The 24,755-nt window shown below is 44.2% G+C and overlaps 1 protein-coding gene across 5 annotated transcripts in view; it reads left to right on the top strand.

The window, feature by feature from the left end:
- Positions 1 to 24,755, top strand: part of BCAR3 (BCAR3 adaptor protein, NSP family member) — a 213,011-nt gene that overhangs the window by 96,071 nt on the left and 92,185 nt on the right. For all 5 annotated transcript variants that reach the window (XM_033917116.1, XM_033917117.1, XM_033917118.1 and 2 more), the window contains exon 3: positions 11,903 to 11,942. In XM_033917116.1, the coding sequence (XP_033773007.1) occupies positions 11,903 to 11,942 (40 nt within the window). The remainder of the gene's footprint in view (positions 1 to 11,902; positions 11,943 to 24,755) is intronic.

Consider the following 24,755-nt stretch of genomic DNA (forward strand, 5'->3'; position numbering starts at 1 on the left):
TGACCAGAGGAGGCTTGGAGAGACTGTAAATCTAATAAGAAGTGAACCGATTCAAGAACAGAGCTGAAGTGAAGAAGAATAGAACAATCAATTAAGTCAGAGGATGAGGGCAGATCAAACGAGACAAGAGAAACAGAATTGTTCTATGTCCATGTATCTCACTCCTGGGCATAATTTCTACAGGACATGTCTGATAAGTAGCGTTTTATTGTTCATTTTTATTAGGTGTTTCTTATTTATAATATAGTATATCGGTGAATGTGAAAAGGAAACTGAAGGTAATTTTGTTCCACAAAGCTATTAAAAAAAAAGCTATGATAAATATCATGGGGGATTTTCATTATATTGTTAGCATCTGCTGATCCTAATGCGGGAAAAGTGTCTCATCTCATCCTGTAAAATTAACAGCCTTCAGAATGATTCAGAGTCACATTCTGTTGCCCTGACCATGCTCACAGTGGTAGCATTAACTGCCATAATTCAATCAGTTTTCAGAATAAGGGCCTAATTTACTAAGGTCTTTTTATTCTATTGTCTATGGAGGGAAAGGAGCTTAATAAATTATTCCCTTTTATTCAAGGCATACAACATATTTCAAACTTCTGTAAGGATTCAAATGAGATTTGCCAGATGAAACTGAAGAAAGTAAACCAGACAGGTCAGAAGGGCTTCTGTACAATACAGTAACTGTTTCTTCTCTCCCTCTAGTGGCAGAGCATGTGAAGTACATAACATTAGGGTTGGAAGAATGCTGCATATTGTATTACACTCTTGAAATGTAACTGAGGGGCCTCTTCTATCAAACTGCACTAGCAGTTTTTAGCGCAGAGAGGCGCACTGAATGGCCCACGCTGCTCCCGACGCTCATAGGAACTCTATGCTCCCGACGCTCATAGAGTTCCTATGAGCGTCGGGAGCAGCGCAGTTTGATAGAAGAGGCCCTGAGTGACTCCAAAAGTTGCCTTTAGCTTTTTAATGAACAGAGAATTCTTTTTCCTCTGGAGCAAAATGGAATATTTATCACATTACTTATATACCGCTTTATCTTATACAGGACTCCCCTGATATTCGTGGGGGTTCCGTTCCAGGAACCCCCGCGAATGTTAAAAAACCGTGAATACGGTTTTTAGCAGAGGAGACAGGAGAGGGCTGTCAGAGAGGCAGGAGAGGGCAGCTGGAGTGCCGGCAAGTGAAGGAAATCACTCGCGGTATACTCCGACTGCCTTTTCCTCTACTAAAGCCAGGCCTCACCAATCAGGAGCTGCTTTGACATGCAGCTCCTGATTGGTGAGGCCTGACTTTAGTACAGGAAGAGGCGGTCAGAGCATACTGCGGGTGATTTCCTTCACTCGCCAGCGCTCCGGCTGCCCTCTCCTGCCTCTCCGGCTGCCCAGTCATTCACGGTCGGAAAATACCGTGAATGACTGGGACCGTGAATTCGCGGGGGAACACTGTATTCTATTTTATTTTATTTTATTTATTCAGTTTTCTATACTTTTCTCCCAGAGGAGTTCAGAATTTATTCAGGTACTCAAACATTTTTCCCTGTCTGTCCTGGAAGGCTCACAATCTGTCTAATGTACCTGGGGCAATGGGGGGATTAAGTGACTTGCCCAGGGTCACAAGGAGCAGTGTGCTGAGGCTGTAGCTTTAGCCACTGCACCACACTCTCCTCCCTCTTTTATTCTAGGTGGTATACACAAGACATAATAAGCACATACGATATATACACCCCCCCCCCTTTTATGAAGCTGTGTGAGCTTTTTTATTACCAGTCATGGCGGTAAAAGCTCCGACACTCATAGAATTCCTATGAGCATCAGATCTAATACTGCCCTAGTTGGTGAAAAAAAAGGAAGCCTAATTCGGCTTCATAAAAGTGTGGGGGGGGAGGACAAATCTGACAGATCATGAAAAAAACATGCATAAATCTTCTCCCCAAATCACTCTTCTTCCAGCAACAATTAAAAAACTAAAATAATGATAGCTCCATCTAGAAAGCCTGCTGAAGCAAATATGCTTTCAATATTTTGTGGCAATGCAAACGTCATAATTCACCAGGGAGGAAGTTCTACCATTTTGCTTCCTCTACATAAAAAAATCATAGCAAACCTGAGAGATATTTCAATAATTTCTTTACTGCCACTCTAATTTGGTATTTCTCTGAGTGGCGAACACCTAAAGCACAGTTGGAGAATAACACGAGAGCAACGTTTGTCCCCCATCCTTACAAGCTTTGACCCCCCTCACCCCACTCCACTCAAACTCTACTGCATTAGTTCCACCATTTTTGATTAAAAGAAATCATAAAACAAAGAGATAATTGCTCACTTTTTGTACAAGTTAGGTTTTGTACTGTTGCAAGCATGGGGTAGGAATAGAGTTTGAGTTTGTGGGAATGGGGACAAACTTTGCCCCTGTGTCATTCTCCTATATGAAAGCAACATACACCTTATACCTAACTCCCCTTAACTTCATCCATTAAAATCACTCACCCCACATATTTTTTGTTTTATATTGTTTGGTTTCAAATTGTAAACAACTTTTATGTAATTTTACTATATAAATCATCTTGATTGCTATGTAGAAAAGGTAGTACACTTCTCCCAACGTATCCGCGGTTTCTGTATCGGTAGATTCGCTTATTTTATGGCTGCTGTCTCCGCCCCCTAATTTTCGTCACTGAACCCGGCGTTTCAAATTGGAAATTGCTGCTCCAGGTGGTTCATGGATGAAATCGCTGCTCCCAGTGGTTCCTGAAGGAAATCGCTGCTCCCAGCATTGTACGGAGCAAATCGAAAGGTAGGGTTATTCACGGTTTATTATCTTTTTCAGGTCTATTTTACTGAAAACCGCGAATAACATGCAAAAAGTTATTTGCGGTTTTTTGGTATTCACGGCTATGTTCTGCCTGCATCCCCCGCGAATACGGAGGGAGAAGTGTATACAACTTATTTAATAAACTTAAACATAGATTTTGAGTAGCTTGGTCAGGAAGGAACCCACTGAACTGTGATTGTAGATCTTCTTTTTTTTTTCCCAAAACTTTATTGAATCGACAAAATACAAACAAACAAACAAACAAACAAAGCAACTGATATAGCATTTGCAATATACAGAGCACGAAACGACGAACCACCAGAACAGGCGGGGACCTTCAGAGTTCGGGTTGGGTTCTTATACCCGGACACGTCCAAACCCCACCCTACAGAAAAAGCCCCCCCACCCACAAGCCCCCCACCCCTAACCCACTGGCAACATGGGTACCACTAGCTTCCACAATCGGTTGAGTACTTGGCTTTTAATCAGAGAAAGTAAAGTATCTAAATAAGACGCCCAAACGGACAAGACGATCTTACTATGATGTCGAGAAAACCGAGCTGACATGGATTCCCAGACCATAAGATTGAATTTATTGCGCCAATACCAAATGGTGGGTGGGAAATCCTGAAGCCAATGATTTAGAATACGTTTCTTACCCACTGTATAGCCCTTGATTGTAGATCTCTTTAATCCACAGTTGATGTTATGAACTTCTGCATGAGTGTCTTTGAGAGAGTCATGTTTTCGCCAGTCCTCCAAAGGGAAGAGGCTGTCAGACTCGTAGAGATTATTTTCTTGTTTAAATAAGGTTATATGGCCACATTCTGTGAAACCAAGACATATGTACAGTCAGCTACATTGAAGTTTTGGAATATCTGTAAACAAGATTTTCTATGAAAAATATCACAGCAAGCACTTGAATGCATAGATGAGTGTGTTTTAACAGAAAGACATGTAGAATTAAATTGAAATTAAACAGTATCATACATATTCAGTGTGTCTCATGCTCCCAGGTCCTCACCTCACCTACTTTCTCCTCCCCCTTCCAAGTATGAGGTTAACCCAAGAGAGAAAATAAGCGACTGCTCATCGGCAGAGTTATCCTAAGATTAGCGTAAGCCGACTGTCTAAATGCTGTGTCATTGCAGTTGCAGACAGAACGCTCTGGCCCGTGCTCCAGAAAACAGATGCCAAAGTGTGACGGCGGGAGGTACATTTGGAAATTCTGATCCAATATGATTCATCCGTGAGGTTTTAGAGGGAAATATAAAAGCAAGTACAAAGAAGAGCCATGTCCTTCCTCCCCAAGAGGGGTCCAGAAATCAATGTTCCCTCTAAGGAAATGCCACACTTTTAGAATCACTTTTGTGACATGAGCGTCTTATGGCTATCAGTGCATGTGACGTGTGCTAATGATGCATGCTTCCTTCCTTCCTTTGTCCCAAGTCATGCCCCCCTCCTTCCCTTCTGTATCCCAACATGCTCCCTTTCTTACTCCCTCCTTTCTGTGGCTCAGGTTTGTGCCCCCCCTCCCTCGTTCAATTCTATGTCTCAAGTTCGTGCCCCCCCCCTGCAGTGTGTTCCTGTCTCCTCGTGACCTCCTCCTCCTTCCTTCCAGGCAGCCGCACATGTTTCTTCATAAAGCTACAGACAGCGGTTCCAACACGCTGCCCACGGCTGACCTGGAAGCTTTCCCTCTGACCAGGCCAGACCATCCAACCTCAGGACGTCTAACCTTTTTAGGCATTTTTGACCTCAAAAACGTTCACGTTCAAAATGTCCAAACCCAATCCATTTGGACGTTGGAGGGGCCAGCGTTGTAATAGACTGACCACACAGACATTCTAAGAGCAGTGGGGCACCTTAGAGGGCAGATGTACATCTTGCCATAACCCTCCTTATAATATCTGTAGTAAATCCTCCAAAACTCCCCATACCAACTTGTCTACCAACCCAATAGTCCTTATTGCTCCAGATGGAACTTATATGACTCAAAATCTTTATCCCCCCTCTTTTTTTTAATATTTGCACTTAATGTACCACCTTTAGGGCTCCTTTTACGAAGCCGCATTAGCGGTTTTAGTGCACGCAGCTTTTTAGCGTGTGCTAAACCCACGCTACGTGGCTAGAACTCAGTGCTGGCGTTAGCGTCTAGCGTGGCCGGCAGTTTAGCGTGCGCTATTATGCGTGTTAAACCGCTAACGCAGCTTCGTAAAAGGTTCACAACAAAATGATTTACAAATCCTCAAAAATATATTTAAAGATAGAAAAAGGAACTCCATGAATGATAGTAGTTTCAAAAGGAGTTTGGGAAAAAAAAATTTTCTCTGTCCTTTTTAGGCACTGCACCATCACTTCAATTTTCTATTTGATAAAGGATCTTTGTTGTGATTTCCTCCTAACAATGTTGTTTGTTCACACACCTGGCTGGCTGGTTGTCACATTAAAGCTAACCAAAGCCTTGCAGAAATGTTGGGTAGTCCCAGAAAGGGTGAGGCCAGGTGTGACAGCAGGGCAGGTGGCAGAAGGTGTGATGTGGCAGGGAAAAAGATAAGGGCAACAGATATCTGGAGCAATGGCAGGAAAAAGAGATGATAAAACTCTTGCTTCATCTCAAAGTCTGCTTCTGTTTCTTTTTAACAGGCTTCTAGAAGAAGCTTGTCAATGTAATTAAAATAAAAGTCAACTACTTTGAAGCGTATTGTTACTCCTGTAAAATTTTCCTTACTCAGGTCAAATATTTCAAGAAAAAAATGTTCCATTCTCCTTTACCTTTTAGGGGCAATGTGCAATATCTGTGAGAGTTTGTGTATGTGAAGTGACTCATAATGCCCCAGATATTCCTTTAAAGCAAAATAGCATTTTTCTACATGGATTACAAAATGATTTTCTAATTTCTAGTCTTCTAGGACAGTGTTTTTCAACCTTTTTACACCTATGGACCGGCAGAAATAAAAGAATTATTCTGTGGACTGGCATCAGTCCGTGGACCGGCAGTTTAAGAACACTGGGCTAAGTCGTGGACCAGACCCCGCCCATATCTACCTAATCTCCACCCCAGACTCCGCCCCCATAATAGTACTAATTGTAACACTATTTTTTCCATTCATTTTTCATAGATACACACAATATAATCTTATTAACAACACATAATGGTTAACCACAAAATTAAACTACACAAAGCACACTGATAGCAGATGTAAATTCTCAAAATGGACATAATTCAATCACGAAATTCAAAAATAAAATCATTCCCCCCTACCTTTGTTGTCTCCCTCCCTCCATGCTATGCCTTACATTCTGGCCTGCTCCAGCCTGGCCATTTTATGCCGCTCCCGGTGTTATCTTCAGGCCGGCTCCCTCTTCCTCACTGATGCAGTGCACAAAGCTGTGGGCAGCGGCTCCTTTCGCGTCCCATGCCTCATCTGGAAGCCTTCCCTCTGATATTGCAATGTCAGAGAGAAGGCTTCCTGTTCAGGCGCAGGACACGCGTAGGAGCCACTGCCTGTGGCTTTGTCCACTGAATCAGTGAGGAAGAGGGAGCTGGCTCGAAGATAACGCTGCATCGATCACGCCGTAGACCGACGGTTGAAGAACACTGTTTTGGGCCTGATGCACATAGACCGAAGGTTGAAAAACACTGTTTTGGGCCTGATGCACATGCTGGCCATGTGGACCAGCAGGAAATTTCTGTGGACCGGCACCAGTCCATGGACTGGTGGTTGAAGAACACTGCTCTAGGAGACAGGGCACAGTATATGATTAAACAAGGAAAAATAAGAGTTGAATTTTGGTGTGCAGATATGGCAATTCACATGTACAATATTAGGCATCTGACACACACTTTTGACCATTGTTCCCTCTAAGCTGCGTGGCCGCTCACCTTTTAACATGAGGTCATGCAGCCTTTCAGCCCCACCATACAGCCAGTGAAGATGGGACCAACTGTTCCACCGTTCCCATGGCATTCCTGGAGTGATTTGCCAATTTTTGGGGAGCCATTTCCCCTGTAGTCCCTTACATTCCGACGCCTATATATCTAATCATCAGTGATATAAAGTGTACATAATGCATTTCCCTGATGTGAACCAGCTCATCCTTTAGAAGTGATGACCCTTTGTTCAGTATTTATAGAGAAACTAATAAAATAGCATTCTGGAGGACAGGTCAAGGTCGGGGTCAATCCAGAGTGCAAAATCAGGTGATTAAAGGGTCTAGTAAATATAGAAAGAAAAATAACAGTTGTGCATTTTCTAATGCATTTTATATTCACTTGTCCTTTGTGTGAGAGAGGGTTAGAGAATGATCTGTCAGTATTTAATCTCCCCATACACTTGGCACCAGAGTTGACTTTGAAGAGAATAGGAAAGTGAGCAAAACTTCACACAGTGTGCCTGGAAGCTGAACCAAGCTGACCCTGAACCTAGAATGTTTTGTGTGTTTTTCACTTTCTGCTCTATTATTCTGCACAGAGGCCAGTTGTGTTCCAGCAGCTTAGAAACTTAGCAACAGTGGGAAGTACACAGTAGACCATTCTCCGACACTTTTTTTTCACAGCCACTTTATTAAGAGCTTTTCTTTTTCAGGATCTAAGAAATCAATGAGGAACAAGAATGTTCTATGGAACAGGAGAATGCAAGCTCCCATTATTTTAGGTAAATAACTGTATGGGTAGGAACAGGGTTGGCAGGTTGCTTGAAGAACACAGTCAAAGGGCTAGATTCACTAAACTTACCGATGCTGTCCCCGACCTGATTTACTAAACGGCTTCCCGATCAATCTCCGATCTGATCCGATTCACCCATGCAAATGAGGGGAAATGGCATGCAAAAGTAGGAAGCACTAAGCAGAAGAAGAAACACTGATTGGGTTTGCCAATCCAAAAGAAGCGACTGCTGACGACCAGTCGCTTAATATCCTTGCCGACTCTCCTGCCTTCTTCCGCCCTGAAATATCAGTATCGAGGTTACAACCCCATATAAAACAACAATCAAAATTAAAAATAAAACTGTAAAATATCTTTACATATGCGTAATAATTCCTTTTTTAATATATTCTGTAAAAAGTGCATTGCGAGCCCGTGGTTTTAACCCGCAGTTTTAACCCACGGGTTTAAAGCGTGTTCTGTTCGATAATCTGGCTACACAAAATAATTCACTGCGTCGGTCACAAATCATTCCTTTTTAAAAATGTCCTACTCGTAGGGCCAGCAAAAGTAAACTGCAGCCACCCTTCCCCCTTCCTTTTGAGCTTGCTTGTGTTTTGCCGCCAATGACGTGCAGGAATAAGCCCCATCCACTAACTACGGAATAAGGGCGAAGAGCTAGCGCGTGCGTAAATTGCATTAATAAACAACAAGGATACTCTGTGCATTCATTTCGATCGCTCTTACAGCAATTAGTGAGATCACTATAGGGCGTGCGTCCAATCAGATCATTTGCATGTCGCATCTGTAGCAAATCGGTCGCTTGGCAAAACTCGGCCAAGAATCACCCAACAACGATCCAGATCGGTAAGTTTAATGAATCTAGGCCAAAGAGAAAGATGATAAGAAAACAGAGTATGGATAAAGGAAACATGATCTATCAATAAGGTAGGCCACAGAGAAGCTAAGTTCACACCAGGAGGTTACAACTTCTCGGAAGCCAACCTGGTTGGTGGTGACTGAATATTTCCCAACAAGATAAGAAGAAAATAAGGGACAGATGAAAGTGCATGACCTAGTGACGCCACAGGCCGTGAGTTGGGAGATTCCTTGAAAAATCTACCAACAAGATTGGGAAAAGGAGTACTTCTGTAGAATTCAAGCACACTGGGGATCAAGTGGTAGAAAGAGCAGTTAGCAGAGGAGTAGCCAGTCACGAGGGAAGGTGTCGCCTAGTAGAGCTGCTGCCTCAACATCCTGAAGTTGTTGGATTGATCCCAACACTTCTCCTTGTGACCCTGGGCAAGTCACACAATCCTCTATTGCCCCAGATACAAAATAAGTACCTGTATATCTTTGAATGTGTAACCACAAAAAGGTAGTATACAAGTCCCATACCCTTCCCCTCTTTATTTTGTACAGGAAATACCAAAGGAAGAATTGCAAAACTCGGTGCCTTATTGATGACACACAAATGCGATGATTTCATTGGGCGCCTTATACTTAGGAAAGTAGACTAATCATCTTATCCCAGCAGTAGCACCATGTGATTTGAGCGAAGCATAAATAAAACACAATCTTGTTTGTTCATCAAAAGAACTCCTAAATGCTGTGTTTAGTATGTCTTCAAACATACTGTAATTATAAGCTTCAGGATTTAGTGGTGGTGAAACAGATTTGCTTTATAATCAATGTTTCCTATAATTTCATGATCTTTTTACATAAGGTATGTGCTACCTATTTCAAATATTTTTGGAATGTCTGCATTTTCCTGTTTTGGATAAACACTGGCACATTAATTATGTGTACTACTAATAAAATGCATTTCAGTCTGGGCTAAAGTTCAGAACCTGAATTATACCTACTCTGCAATCTATATATATATAAAATCGGAGGTATGTATGTGTGTATGTGCCGCGATCACGCAAAAACGGCTTGACCGATTTGAACGAAACTTGGTATGCAGATCCTTCACTACCTGGGATGATATGTTCTGGGGGTCTCGCGGCCCACCTGCACACGTGGGCGGAGCTACAAACATAAAATCAGATTTCACCCATTCATGTCAATGGAAAAAATGTAAAAAGCTGCCATTCTCACAGTAATTAAAAAATGGCTTGACCGATTTGAACGAAACTTGGTATACAGATCCCTTACTACCTGGGGTGATATGTTCTGGGGGTCTCGCGGCCCACCTGCACACGTGGGCGGAGCTACAAACAGAAAATCAGATTTCACCCATTCATGTCAATGGAAAAAATGTAAAAAGCTGCCATTCTCACAGTAATTCAAAAACGGCTTGACCGATTTGAACGAAACTTGATATGCAGATCCCTCACTACCTGGGGTGATATGTTCTGGGGGTCTCACGGCCCACCTGCACATGTGGGCGGAGCTACAAACAGAAAATCAGATTTCACCCATTCATGTCAATGGAAAAAATGTAAAAAGCTGCCATTCTCACAGTAATTCAAAAACGGCTTGACCGATTTGAACGAAACTTGGTATGCAGATCCCTCACTACCTGGGGTGATATGTTCTGGGGGTCTCGCGGCCCACAACTCTATGTTGCTTGCTCAGGGCTGGGTTCACCCAAGAATTTATATGTTCTTGCTCCAGGAGGTGAAACTAAAAATGTTGTTTATAATCACATTTTGCGTTAGTTGTATTGTATTCATTTTGTCAAATATTTCACATTATAATTTGAATATTGTACTTTTTATTAAGCTGTAAAAAAATAATTTCATTCACCACTATAAAGTATCTTTATTTGAATCCATTTACAGTGTTATTGCTATAATTAAATACCCGTGCAACGCCGGGGCATCAGCTAGTATCTAATAAATATCAGTATCGAGGTTACAACCCCATAAAAAACAACCATCAAAATTAAAAATAAAACTGTAAAATATCTTTACATATGCGTAATAATTCCTTTTTTAATATATTATGTAAAAAGTGCATTGCGAGCCCGTTCGATAATCTGGCTACACAAAATAATTCACTGCGTCGGTTCTGTCTGTATTGGGGAAAAAAAGATTTAAGCTATGTTCACTGTTAAGTTACATTCCAATGTAGAGGAGACTCTTTTTGGAAGCTAATATGAAATTTCTTGGTGTCCAGAAATTTTTAGCCTGCAGGGGTGTCATAATCTGGGACCCTTTTACAAAGCTGTGCTAAAAAGTGGGCTGCATCTGTTGAGGCCACTTTTTAGCGTGGCTCTAAAACGTCTGCAGTTTGCTTTTTTGTTTTCTATTAATGGCTATGCGCTGATTTTGAAAATAGCTGCCAACTGTTTTGTAGGCAGTAGGGGCCCGATTCTGTAGAGGACGCCGGTCTCGGCGGCCGACTAAGAAGGGGCTGAGAATTGCGTGTCAGTCGCGCAACAGCATCCTATGGAGAGGCTGCTTGTGCCGGGGAAGCTAAACGGGTACGGGGGAAGGGAAGGAACACGCGCACATAGGAGGAGGGGAGGGGGTGGTGGAGAAGAGGGTGAGTCTGAGTGAAGCCGGGAGTTTTGCAGTGCTGGTGCCCCCATAGCTAACTGGGCAGACAGGACTGGCACCAAATATCAGCCATCCTGCAAACTTCCAGGCAGTGGTGCAGCGAGGGTAGGAGGTTCCTGGGGCAGTGTCGCTCTCTCTTCCGCATCTCCCTCCCCAGGTACCTCTTTAAATCTTCCGACCTGCTGCTCCCGTCAGTATGGCTTTCCCTCTGACTTCACTTCCTGGCCCTGTGACCCAGAAGTGATTTCAGAGGGGAGCCAGGCCAGCACAAGCAGGAGGACGGAGAATTTGCTCGTATTGCCGAAGATTTAAATAGTATGGGGGGGTGGAAGGGAGGGCACAAGCATGGCATAGTGGGGGGAGGGCGTAGAACTGTCAGTGCCTCCACCAAAACAGTGCCCCCCCCTTTTACTACACCACTGCTTCCAGGTCCACTGAAGTCTTAGATATTCAGTGGCGGTGCCCAAGATATGTCCTGACATTGAATATCTGGGTCCAAATTAGCCAGTGGTGGTCAGCATTTATAAAAACACGGATCACTGTAGGCTCAATATTGACCTGCCATTTGTCTTTAAAAAATATTGCCATCTAAAACAGGTGCTCTGTTGTACAATTACCCCTCTCTAAATCCCACAATATGGAAGTCCTCCTGTATATCAATACGTATCTAGAAATTAGGTAGTTTATAATAGGTTTTTAGGGGTGTTGCAATACAGTAATTTATAAATAGTTGGTGATAAAATTAATTCCTTGCTTGTATTTTACATCATGTTTTGGTTTGCTGTAAAATTCACCAACTGGATGACAATAGCATTGATTTACTAAGACAAGTGTTTTGTGTTTTAAGCAGTTGTACCAGTGATGTATCTTAGGCAAATTCTGGTATTAAAAAGTATATAAAATGGCCTTGTTCTTTTTTCATTTGTAGAGATCAGAGCGTTTTGGGACCAGCCACAGAATATGTCAAGGTATGATAACAACCTTCTCATCCATATGCATGGTCAGCAATGAATATGGAGCTGCCATATTTTCAAACAAGTGGTCAACTGTGTAGGTTTTAATTTTACTTTTAAATTTAAATATTAAGGATTAAGGTGAAGCAAATGGCTACTTGTACCTTACTGAAGTCATTTGCCGTTATCTAATATAATAAAGCCCAAAGCGCGCATGCGCACTCCCACCTGCGTGCTCCCGTTTTCCGTGTGCTGTAGGGCACCGCAGGTAGGAGTGCGCATGCGCGAGAATCCCCCGAGGTGGGCAGCGGCTGTTGGCGGCTGCAGGCCGCTGAAGGCCACGGCGGCTGTCAGCGGCTGCAGGCTGCAGGTCGCCGCGGCTGTCGGCGGTGCGGAGTATTAATTGGAAAATTGGGGAGGGGGAAGCAATGGTAAAGGACAGCTGGAGATGGAGGAGGCAGGTAATAGGACAGACAACTATTGAGGAGGAAAAAAAAGGAAGTGGGGAGGGAAATACCGCTGCTGCTGCTGCTGCACAGGGATGTGGAGGGGGAGGGAATGTTGCTGCTGCACAGGGAGCAGGGAGAGAGACAGAAAGACAGACAGTGGGAGGGAGAAAGAAAGAAAGAAAGATAGACAGCGGGAGGGAGACAGACAGAAAGAAAGGAAGAAAGGCACAGGGGCATGAAGAGAGACAGAAAGACAGACAGACAAAGAGGAACAGGGAGAGAGACAAACAGAAAGAAAGACAGACAGCAAGGAAGAAAGAGACAGGGTCAGGGAGAGAGACAGAAAGAAAGACGGACATATATTCTAGCACCCGTTAATGTAACGGGCTTAAAGACTAGTACTCTGAATAAATGTGGCCTGTAGCTCCCAGATTCCTAAGTATGATTCGTGTTTAATAGTAGTCATGTTGCATACAGCGTGATCCCTAACTTAGGGCTCCTTTTACTAAACTGCACTAGAGGTTTTCAGCATGGGCCAGCGAGGTAAATGCTCCGATGCTCATAGAAATTCTCTAGCACCGTTTAGTAAAATCCAGCGTTGTTTATTGGGATTTATTAACTGCCTTTATAAAAAGACTCGTCCAAATCAGGCCTAGCGACCTCACAGCCAGTTGGATTTTCAAGATCTCCACATTTGTAGACATTGGAAATCCAGTATATGGAACTTTACTTACTGCAGATTCATTATGGATATCCTAAAAACCTGACTGACTGTAGGATCACCAGGAGAGTTAGCCCTGTTGAAAAAGCTTATTACGAGCTCTGGATTTATTACCAACAGGTGCTTCCTACAATAAATTGCCTGCACGGGTCAATATTCTGTGTATTTTTAGACACTGTGCAAGTCATAATTACATATTGTGATTATATTTATAGAAGTAAAGAAGGTAAGCTGTGGCCATCTTCCAGAATATGATGTAACACATGAAAGCTTTGTTTTTGTAGTGAGCTGGAGTACTTAATGAGAGTTTAACAGGCCAATGGAATAAGACATGCATTAGAACAGAGTGCTAAGTTTCCGTGCTCAGCATTCTAACACACAAATTGTGAAAAACATTTCACTCCCAATGCACGAAACTAATGGCTTGCAAATTATTATAGCATTTGAAAATGTGTTCTGATTGGAAAAATCGTGTACACAGCCACTCTAACATGTCATGGTTTAGTGGGGTGGTGGAAATGTTTTTTTTTTTTCTTTCCCCTTTCCTGTCGGCGCATGGGCCGATCCATGTTCAGTGAATGCAGATTGGAGGAGAAAGATAAAACATTTTCTCCCCCCTCCCCCAAGGCTATCTGGACAGGGCACCCCTGACTCAAACACTTAACTAGGGAGGTCCTGGACCATAGAGCCTTCAATGCTGCAGCACCCCTTTTGGGACAATTGAAGGCTTACTTCCAGCATAATTCTACTTTTGGCAAAAAAAGAGCTATAGTATTTATTGCACGAACAAAGGTAATTACTATCTACCAAAAGTATGTTTGTCCCAGAAAGGTCTACAGTTGCAGCCTCTTTTTTAAAGATATTTAAAAAAAATACAATGAAAAAAGACTTTCCAAGAACACGTGGAGGGCAAAATCAAAAAAAGCGTCTAAGTCCCCTTTTGGCCTAAGCCCCTAAACGTTCAACCCAGAAGCAGGGAAAGTGTCCATAACCAAAACAAACGTCCATGTTTTGATTATGGCCTTCCTCTGCCTAAACGCCCAATCTCCACTACGTCTAAAAGTACCCCCACAGCACGTCTACACTTTTTAGCCATAATGAAACAAACAAACGCCTAAGCCACAAACGTCCAACAGAAGGGCTTTTAGGCGAAGGAGGAGCCAGTCCTTCACCTAAAAGCTGGATTCTGTAACTGGTGTCTTGTCAAAAACAACACCGGTTACAGAATCCCCCTCCCCACAACGATCCAGGCATGTCCAACCGCGACACACACCCCTCCCGACAACATCGGGGCAAGAGGGAGCCCAAGCCCTTGTGCCCTGCGGCAGCCGCGACCCCCCCGACTCAATCAGGGCAAGAGGGAGCCCAAGCCCTCTTGCCCCCCTGACTCCCCGACTCCATCAGGGCAAGAGGGAGCCCAAGCCCTCTTGCCCCCCTGACTCCATCGGAGCAAGAGGGAGCCCAAGTCCTCTTGCCCCGCCGATCGTGCCCTCCCCCCCCGACTCGTTCGGGCCTGGAGGGAGCCCAAGCCCTCCTGGTCCAGCCGATCCTCTACCCCCACCCCCCACTACATTATGGGCAGGAGGGATCCCAGGCCCTCCTGCCCTCGACGAACCCCCCTCCCCCCCAACGTCCACCCCCCCGAACCCCCAATCGGCCCCCCTCCCAGCCGACCTATTCTGATTGGCCCAGGCGCCTTAGGCCCCACCAGTAGGCGAGGCTTTGGTTAGGCTGGGCCAATCCGGCCTCATTCGTCGGAGGACTGCCTGCCGGACGGACGGATTTGGCACCCGTCTGTCCGGCCAACTTATCTAAAGGTACGGGGAAGGGGGGTGGGGGTGGGGTGGTCATGGGGTTGGCTGGAGGGTTGCGGGTCGGCAGGGAGGGGGGCTGATCGGGGGGAGGGGGGACGTTGGGGGGAGGGGGTTCGTCGAGGGCAGGAGGGCCTGGGATCCCTCCTGCCCATAATGTAGTGGGGGGTGGGGGTAGAGGATCGGCTGGACCAGGAGGGCTTGGGCTCCCTCCTGGCCCGAACGAGTCGGGGGGGGGCACGATCGGCGGGGCAAGAGGGCTTGGCCTCCCTCTTGCCCCGATGGAGTCGGGGAGTCGGGGGGCAAGAGGGCTTGGGCTCCCTCTTGCCCCGATGGATTCGGTGAGTCGGGGGTGGGCAAGAGGGCTTGGGTTCTCTCTTGCCCCGATATGTCGGGGGTGCCACGGTTGGCTGGGGCAAGAGGGCTTGAGCTCCCTCTTGCCCCGATGTTGTGTGTGGGGGAGGAGTGATGCATCGCGGCAGGGGAGATGCCTCATCTCCCCTACCGCGATGCCATCACTCTTCTACCCGAAATGCCATGGGTTGCGGCAGTTCGGGTAGAAGAGTGATGGCATCGCGGTAGGGGAGATGAGGCATCTCTCCTGCCGCGATGGTTAGGTTGCCGGGCTGCTGAACTGATCGCGCCAATGGCCATCAGCTCGCGGCCCGTTTTTTGGCACTTAGACCTGGTTTTATTTCGTCTAAGTGAAAAAGGTCTAAGTGCCGACTAGGCAACCTTTAACTGTTTTGGTTATAGGTGTTGTACGCCTAGGTGTAGGTCGGCCTACCTCCCGCCCACTGCCCGCCCTTTCCCCTCCTCTAAACACACCTCTTTTCTCTCTGTGCGTTTAGAGGCAGGGGAAAAGCCTAAGTTGGTTTTAGATACGTCTAAAAACCAGCTTTGGTTATGGATTCATGGACGATCAGGCTTTTTGATCGTCCAAGTAGCCATTTAGGACACTTTTTAGACTTTTTTTTTTATTATTATTACCCCCACATTGTCCACAAGATTATTTAGAAATAACAGTTGATAAGTCCACATGGAAGGTGCATTAAGACAATAAGGGAAGTTATTAGCTCCTTAATGCATGTTAAATAGCAATAACATGCATTATATTGCCATGACACATGTTAGTGGGCATGTAATAATGAGTTGCAAAGTTTTGCAAATGCATGCAGGTCCCCTCATTTTAGTGTGCTGAAGGATGGGACTTTTTTCTAGGAGTTGGACTTTTCTGTGACATACCACAGGGTCATCTATTTCTCCTATGCTTTTTAATATCTTTATGAGTACTCTGCAAAAGTATGCTTACTAGTTGTGATTTGTGTTTCATGTTCTCAGTGGCGTAGTGAAGGGGGAGGGGGAGTGGACTGCCCTGGGCACCGTCTTGGTGGGGGCACTGGTATCTCTTCACCCCCCCTCCCAGCACATACACTCGCACCTTTCCTTCCCCGCTCCCCCAATATCTCTTTAAAATCTTTACCACCATGAGCAACTACACTTTTCCCTCCGTATTTGTGGTGTCAGCAATCGCGGTTTCGATTATTCGCGTTTTTTAGCTTGCTGGCTCCATCCCCCCAAAATTACATCAGCTTGCATAGAGAAATTGCTGATGCCAAGCGTTTGCAGAGAAAATTGCTGATTCCCAGCACTTTCTTCACTGTGTTTTGCCTCTCCTTCAGGAACAGGCCAGGTCTCCCACCAAGTTATTCATGGTTTCACCATGGTTTTTAATAGAAAACAGTGAATAACATATGAAAAAGTTAGTTATTCACAGGTCTGTTAATCACCTATCACAGTGAATACAGAGAGAAAAATGTACTCTAGCCTGCTGTTCGCACCAGCCTAGTTCCCTCTGATATCACTTCCGGGTTGTGGAGCCAGGAAGTGATATCAGAGGGAAAGCCAACGTGAGCAGCAGGTTGGAGAAGCTGCTAGCGCTGACAAAGATTTTAAGAGGAATGGGGGTGGGAAGGGAGGGCGTGAGTGGGGTGCTGAAGGAGTGGGGTGTTGGCACGGAAAGAGTGAGGATGTGGAGAGCAGGGCTGGGGTGGACACCACTGCGCCAGGCACCTCCTAACCTCACTATGCTACTGCATCTTATGTGATGATATCTTTTTATTAATTTCGTAGAGTTTAAATACGGTAGATATTATTGCCAAGGTTACTGACTGCATGAACAGAATTGGAGACAGGGCTTCTATTAATAAACTGAAATTCAATGCAAGACAAAAGTTCTTTGGTTTCATAACTCATTAACCTCTGTTCCCTCATTTATTACTTTACAATTGGGTACTAACCTGCTAGTAGATAAAATGTCTAAAGTCTTGGGTGTTCTTTTAGACGTTTTACTTACATTTGAAGATCAAATTTCCAGTTTATGGAGGAAGATTTTATATATGATGAGAAAACTTAGGTTAGTGAAGTCCACATTCCCTTCTTTCCTTGTAAAAAAAAAAAAGAAAAAAATTTCCTACCAGAAATGAGTATAGAAAACATAAGTTCTAAATTGATTTTTAATAATCCACTTATATTAGAACATTAGGGGAAAAAACCCCAATTGTATGCCAGCAGCCTGAATTTCAAGGCTAAAACATCCCTTCTTATTTTCAAAGTAGTTTCAGAGAAATTGGGGGAGGGGGAATCCCATTTATTTTGTAACCATGAAAGTTAGACTGCCTGCATTTAAAAAAATAATGATAAAATCAACAGCTTTAATAAAGGTCGCAATTAAAGTTTCGCTGTTTAGTTTCTTCCACTGAAGATTCAAATGAATCTGTCAAATTTCCTTTTAGGGACAAAGTATATATCAAAGCCTTCTTCATCAATGCCAACTTCCTTAAAAGAACTGGATATATAATAAACTGTTGAAACATCAGGCATCGCTGAAGAAGGCAACTGTAATTCTCATGTAAGATAAGATTTAAGCATCTCTACCACTGGTTAGAAGGAAAATTAATAAAACCGTTTTCTAAATTGTCGTTTGGTAGACAGCAACACCCTCGTAATCAACGGTGCTCTCTTCTGCCCTCATCTTGAAAATGGCAGCATCTGACCTGTAGCAATACAACAAGATTCACCATGAGGGATCAGCCTGCCAACGACTTATGTGGTAGATTCACACACAACTTTACTCTGGTCTAGTGGGCCATCCCCCTCTCCAGTAGCAAGCTTCCTCCCCCACCCCCCCCGACAGTCTCTCACAACCCTTCCACCACACAAGCCTGATGGCCTACTGGGCTGTTCCCACCTCTGAACCTCCCTTGTACCTTTATAGAAGACCGACAGGAGGTGAGCTTATTCCCTCTTGCCAGCAGGCCCACCTCTTCAAAATTGGATGCACTGGGAGGGAGGGGCCTAAGACTCCAATTGGGCCAGAAGCCTAAGACCCCTCCCATAGGATGGGTCTTAGGCCACTCCCCAGTGCATCCCAGGATACACCGGGAAGGGGAAGGCCCACCATTTTGAAGAGGCATAAATGCTGGTGGGAGGGAGTGAGCTCTTCTAAAAAAGTACAAGGGGGGTTTGGAGGGGGCGATTGCCAACTAGACCACCAGGCTTGTATGGTGGGGGGCTGTGGGAAATTGCCTGAGAGGGGAAGCTTGCTGCCAGGAGGGGGAGATAGGTCAGGAAACTTGCTATCGGGGGTGGGGAGTGGGGAATTGGTACAGCTCTTGTGTGTATGCTATGCACACAAACAGCTGCACCCATAAAAAAAGGAGCCCCTGCTCTCCCTGTTTGCCGGTTCAGGTAGGGAGAGCAGGGGCTGCTTGTTTTGTTTTGTTTTTTGACAGGCAGGCAGTGATTTTTCTTCTGAGCACAGCTCCTACCCTTCCTTTACCAGCAATTTTCTGCATACTTTGCATGCATATAATTTGCATGCTATTATGCTGAGATTCGCCAGTAAAACAAAATTGCTCCCACCATGGTGTTTTTTTTTACCCTGGTGTCAGAGCTTAGAGAATCTGGCCCTGAGTCTTTTAATTTAATTTGTTTGACATGTTCCTTTAATCCCTAGATTGTGATTAATTTCAAAAACAGAGGGATAGTCCCATATATTATTCTGCACACACCCTTTTTGGCATACCATGTTGTTTTACTTCTCCCTTCCAAATTTTCTTTATGTTCTTGCCAAACATGTTTCAAATCAAAAAGAAATGTCTTGCTCCTTACTAAGATCATTTTAGGGCAATGTGAACAGTATAAGACAGGACATTAAATCAAGACCACATTAGCCTATCAGTTCCCTGCTTGTTGTATTAAGTGAACAATTTAATTCATATAGCATGGATACTTCAAAACTATTGTTATGATGAGGTTATGTGATTAAAACCCAAATTAAATCTCAGTAGTAAGTGTCTGATACAATAATGGGTTTGATGGTCTAACTCAGTGGTCTCAAACTCAAACCCTTTGCAGGGCCACATTTTGGATTTGTAAGTACTTGGAGGGCCTCAGAAAAAATAGTTAATGTCTTATTAAAGAAATGACAGTTTTGTGTGAGGTAAAACTCTTTATAGTTTATAAATCTTTCCTTTTGCCTAAGTCTTAATAATAATAATAATAATAATATTGTAATTTATAGCTAAAGAGACATATGATCAAGAAACTGTTTTATTTTACTTTGTGATTATGATAAACATACTGAGGGCCACATGTGGCCCCCGGGCTTCGAATTTGAGACCACTGGTCTAACTCTAGCAGATAAGAGGAATGCATATTAAAGACAGTTGTAAGCAGAAAGTGCACTGTAGGGCAGGGTGTTAAAAGACTGCAAGTCTCATGGCCGGAGCCAATCCTTTGTGCTCAGGCTACAGATGAAAAACATAGTCACAGGAAAATGGCTTTTTCAAAGTCTGCCTTCATTCCAGACAGGAAAAGCAGTTCAATCAGCTTTGAATCAGGCTGCTACAAAGTCATGAAAGATTTAGAAAAACAATGGCAACTTGTGTAGGCTTTGGGCTCTCTGCAAGCTGCACGGGGAGAATAATGGATCTATTGCTTAGCTGTGTAGGGTTTTGCCCAAGTCTGCATATCCACAGAACAAACTCTTCGCCTCCTCCCCCGTGGGACCTGGAAGATCAAACCATGCCAGCTGGGAATCAGTAACAGTGCTGCTTCTGAGCTGACAAAAAGATACTTTAGCAATTGACATCATGAGGGCAGTCCTATAATAGAATATAAGTACTGTTCCTTCTGAGCTGAGCAGGAGTCCTCCAACTGCATTGCTATCAGTGAGGGGTGGTGTTTCAATATCATGTTTTCAATTGTTAGAGATGGGCAGGTTTCCTGTGGCTTGACAGGGTTTGCCGGTCCCTTCACTACTGAAAATGTGACAGTGAAACAGCACCCCCTACGGACAGAACATAAGAATAACCTTAGTGGGTCAGTCCAATGGTCCATCTAACCCAGTAGCCCATCTTCATGGTGGCCATTCCAGGTCACTAGTACCTGGGAGAAACCCAAATAGTAGCAACATTCCATGCTACTAATCCAGGGCAAGCAGTGGCTTCCCTCCTGTCTGTCTCAATAACAGACTAAGGACTTTTCCTCCAGGAAATTGTCTAAACCTTTCTTAAAACTGTAGGTGGAGAACTCATGTTCACTGTTCCCTTTAAGGTGAGCAGAAGTGCCTACTTTTCTTTATGGAATACTAGCACAACTGCATATCTATGCACTTCAAAGTCAGGTGCAAACATTACCCCACCCGTAGAGCTGGTGTAAGTGTTAGCACTTAAATGGCAGATATACATGTATAACTTATTTTATAAATTGCACATGTATGTGAGTCCTGTCCTCTGCCCACGTGTACATTCCCTTAGCACATATGATCTGTGTAACTTAAGCGTAGGGTTACCATATTTTTCTCCAGACACATGACCCCGCTCCATTCTTCCCCAGCCCCGCCCCCATAAAGCCTCCTCTCTTCTTCTGGATGAGCTCCAGCTGCATCTGGAGGACCTGGAGCATGTGCGGATGTATGTTGTGTCATCCGTGCATGCTCAGAAGTCCTTCAGATGCAGCTAGAGCTTGTCAAGGCTTTCCAAAACCTGGACATATGGCGGGTTTTGGAAAGTCCATATGGGAGTCTGGATAGTCCTCTAAAAAGAGGACATGTCTAGGTTTTCCCGGACATCTGGTAACCCTAGTTAAGCGCATATTTATCAAATAGTGCTTAGGCGAGAGTATGTGCACATATATGAGTATAAATGCCATATTCTAGTGCAATATGTCCAGTGGTTCTGAACGACAGGGTCTTGTATCTGAACCAGCAAATTGTCTTTCAGAAAACTGTCAACCATGTTTTCCAAGTCCACTTCCTTCCCAGAGAGCTGCTCCTGCTCCCTCAGTTTGTTTTCTGCAAGCAGGTTGCTCAGAAGTGTTTTTGATTTGCTCTGTGGTTCTATTATTTTTGGGTATTTTTGCTCAGTGATCTTTGGAGGCTCAGTGCCTCCACTTGGTAGGACTTCTTTACAAGACCTCTGTCTGGGAGAAGACGCAGACTCACATGGTGGAAGTTTGCTGCTAGCAGAATCAGCCCCTTGGTGACACCTAGCTAACCAGCATGCTGGTATTTGTTAGAGCTCAGGGGCCATCCTCGGCGTAGCTGCTCACATCCCTAATTCAGTCAGGAGCTTGAGTGCAGGCCTTGTGGTCTCCTTCACAGCTCAGCTGGGACTAACAGTGGGTTCTCCTCCCTTTTGTGGTGCAGTTTTCTGGGGGTAGAGGTTCAGTCTAACCTCAGTCTAACTGTCAGCCAGAAGACCAGGTTCATCCAGTAAATCTGTGAGGCAGACATCTTCTCCCTTTCATTCCAGCTGAAATTCTATGCTGAAGCAGGCACCACATGGCAGAGTGAGCAAGGCTACTGAAGCCTATGGGAGAAAGAGGGGAGGGGGTGTCTCTAAAAGTTGATTTTGAGGGTTTCTGATCCCAGAGTCCAGTTTCCTCTCCTCTAAAACCCCTTTCCCTGTGATTGTTTCCTTCAGGGAGGTCTGCATGGACTGTTTTTAGCATGATATTTCCAATGACAGCCATCTTGGATTTTAAACAATTTATTTTTTATTTTTTTTGCCTCCATCTGACTCAAAACCCCTCGATTTTACTCAAAATTGACTGGGATGGTCTCCTCAGGCCTTTTTATGCCTATATCATGCCAGGTTTTTGCTAGATGGCTGGCTGAGGAGCATCCATGTCCTGTGTGCAACGGAGCTAGCAAGGAGAGGTGGTAGCCTCTGGCTCAGCCTCCTCCAAGTCTTCCAGGGCTTAGGGATCTGCAGGAGGTGCATCCCCAGGGAAGAGACCCCTTCCAGGACCCTCCAAATCTGCATTGGCCAAGCGTGGATGCAGTGGAGCCCAGAAAGACGGTCTGAGAAGACCACCCCAGTATGAGGCTTTACACCGGATTTTATGAGCCTTATGTAGAATGCTTATTTTAACTGCCAAGGGTTCTCAGCAGCTTAGTACATCAGTGGCGGCAGCGCATTACATTACATTGTATTTGTTAACCACGTAGTGGTAAGTTCAACAGGGTTTATAAAAAAATTATTAAAAGTAAACATGATCCAGGGAATAGAATAAGTTAGTCAAGTGCTTGGAAAAAAGATAGGTCTTCAGTTGTGTTAAAAATGTTTATAAGAGCACGCTGTGAGCAACAATGTTCAAAGTTCTTTATCGTAAAAAGCCGCCTAAAACGCTAAGGTATGATTATGAAATTTCTTACTTCTGCAGCCCTGTATAGAAGGAAAGTTAAACAGGGCATGAGTTTTTCTACTGTGTTTGTGTGAAGCTATAGAGAGTCTATTTACCAAGTAAAGGGGGAGGGGGCTGAACTATATAAAGCCTTATAACAAAGACATCCCAGTTTAAACAACACCCGTGCCTCCATGGGCAGCCAGTGTAGCTCACAATAGAACGATGTGACGTAGTCATATTTCTTCAAACCATAGATCAGTCTAACCCTGTGTTCTGTATTAATACAAGTCTCGCTAGTTCTTTCTTGGTGATTGTCAAATAGACAATGTTACAGTAGTCAAGACTCAGTAATAATGACTGAACCAGTAATCTGAAGGCTGCAAATTCAAAGTAAGATCTGATAGTTCGTAGTCTCCACAAGGTAAAATAGCTTTTACGTACTACTGCATCTTTCTGAGTTTTCATAGTAAGATGCTGATCTAAAACGACTCCTAATATTTTAATCATTGGATGGATTGTATACGATGTCGAATTTGTACTAATGGAAGGTTCAGGAGGAATTTTACTAGGGGACGCCACGAAAAACTTAGTTTTATCAGAGTTGAGTTTAAGTTTGAATTGCTTCATCCAGGAATTCATCTGTTTCATTACGGTCTCGATTTTGGTGGTAGCCTGGGACAAGACTGAGTTTTATAAGGTATGACAATTGTAATGTCATCAGCGTAACTAAACAGTCCTATGTCTAGATTACTCAAACACGAGCCTAGTGATGAAAGGTAGACATTAAATAATGTAGGTGAAAATGGAGATCCCTGAGGGACACCACATGGTTTTTTCCAGGTAGAAAAAGCTGAGTTCTAAACCTTGATAAAGTTTGCTTTCCAAAAATCCTTTGAACCATAAATAAACGTTCGCAGGGGTTCTCCCCTTGATAGGCTTCCCAAGGCAGATGAGGATGCAGACTTAAACTTGGAGGATCAGTCTGTGTCACAGACTAGGAGAATAGTAAATCTGATTCTATGCCATTTTTATCCCAGAATGAAGTCTTCCTGGCAGAGTCTGCTTCCATGCAGGAGGACAGCGATCAAGAGGTGGTGTCGACACTGGATCAGGAGGGACCCCCCCCCCCCCTATTTCCAGTCATTAATTACCAGCAGCTCTGAAGCTGCAGGTAACTGTTGCGCTTGTGTTGTGCACACACAACACAGTCACAACAGCATAAAAAAAAACAACGCAGCCTTGATGGCAGGGGGACCCAAAACCAGGACCCCTCCCTGACACCCTCTTGACACCAAGCCCCCTCCCCCCTTCTGATTTCCATGACCTCTCCTACCACCCCAAAACAAAATCCTGGTGGTCTAGTGGGCTGAGGGTGGTCGGATCAGACCCTCCATCGCCGACACAGCTCCCCGTACCTTTTATTGAAAATCAGACAGGAGAGATGCCCACTTCCTCCTGCCTTGAGGAGCCGCCTCTTCAAAATGATGGCCCTTCCCCCCACCCAGTGCACCCTGGGATGCAATGGGAGGGGTCTAAGGTCCTGCTTGGAAGCAAGATAGAAAACCAAACAAAAATGTTACAGCTTAAATAGTCGCTAAATACTTTATAAAATCTTTTCTTTCATAATTACAGGAGTGGAGGGGGGAAGAGGAAACATGAGAAACCCAGGCTCTTTTGAGTGAGGGTACACACCTGGCTCTTTGCAGTGGTTCATCCAATGTATTTTTTGTTTTACTAAGGTGTTTTATTTGTGGCTTCTTATTCGGAAATGGCATGGTTACACAGCAGATGGATGTACTGTTGATTTTTTTTGTGCGATTGTGATTAATGATAACCAGGCTGTAGTTAAGGAACGATAGTCTCACCCAGAAATTGTACTTTCCACTATGCTCACCAGCGTCATTCCCTTTATGATCTGTATTGTAGTCTCCTAAGGTTTGGAAACCTGCATCAACTGTGCTTACCTATGTCCCTGAAATTAGGTCAGCAATAAAATTAAGACAAACAGATTCCCATCTCTGAAGGGTTGCCGTGATGTGTACTGGACGGTTGCTAGGGAGCAGTTTAATTCATTGAGGTTTTTAATTAAGGGCCTCTGCTGTGGTCAAGAGCTGTGCTCTTCAGATGAACTCTCATGCCCCTCTGCAAGAAA

This window comes from Geotrypetes seraphini, chromosome 12 (genome assembly GCF_902459505.1).
Source record: "Geotrypetes seraphini chromosome 12, aGeoSer1.1, whole genome shotgun sequence".
NCBI classification, from domain to species: domain Eukaryota; kingdom Metazoa; phylum Chordata; class Amphibia; order Gymnophiona; family Dermophiidae; genus Geotrypetes; species Geotrypetes seraphini.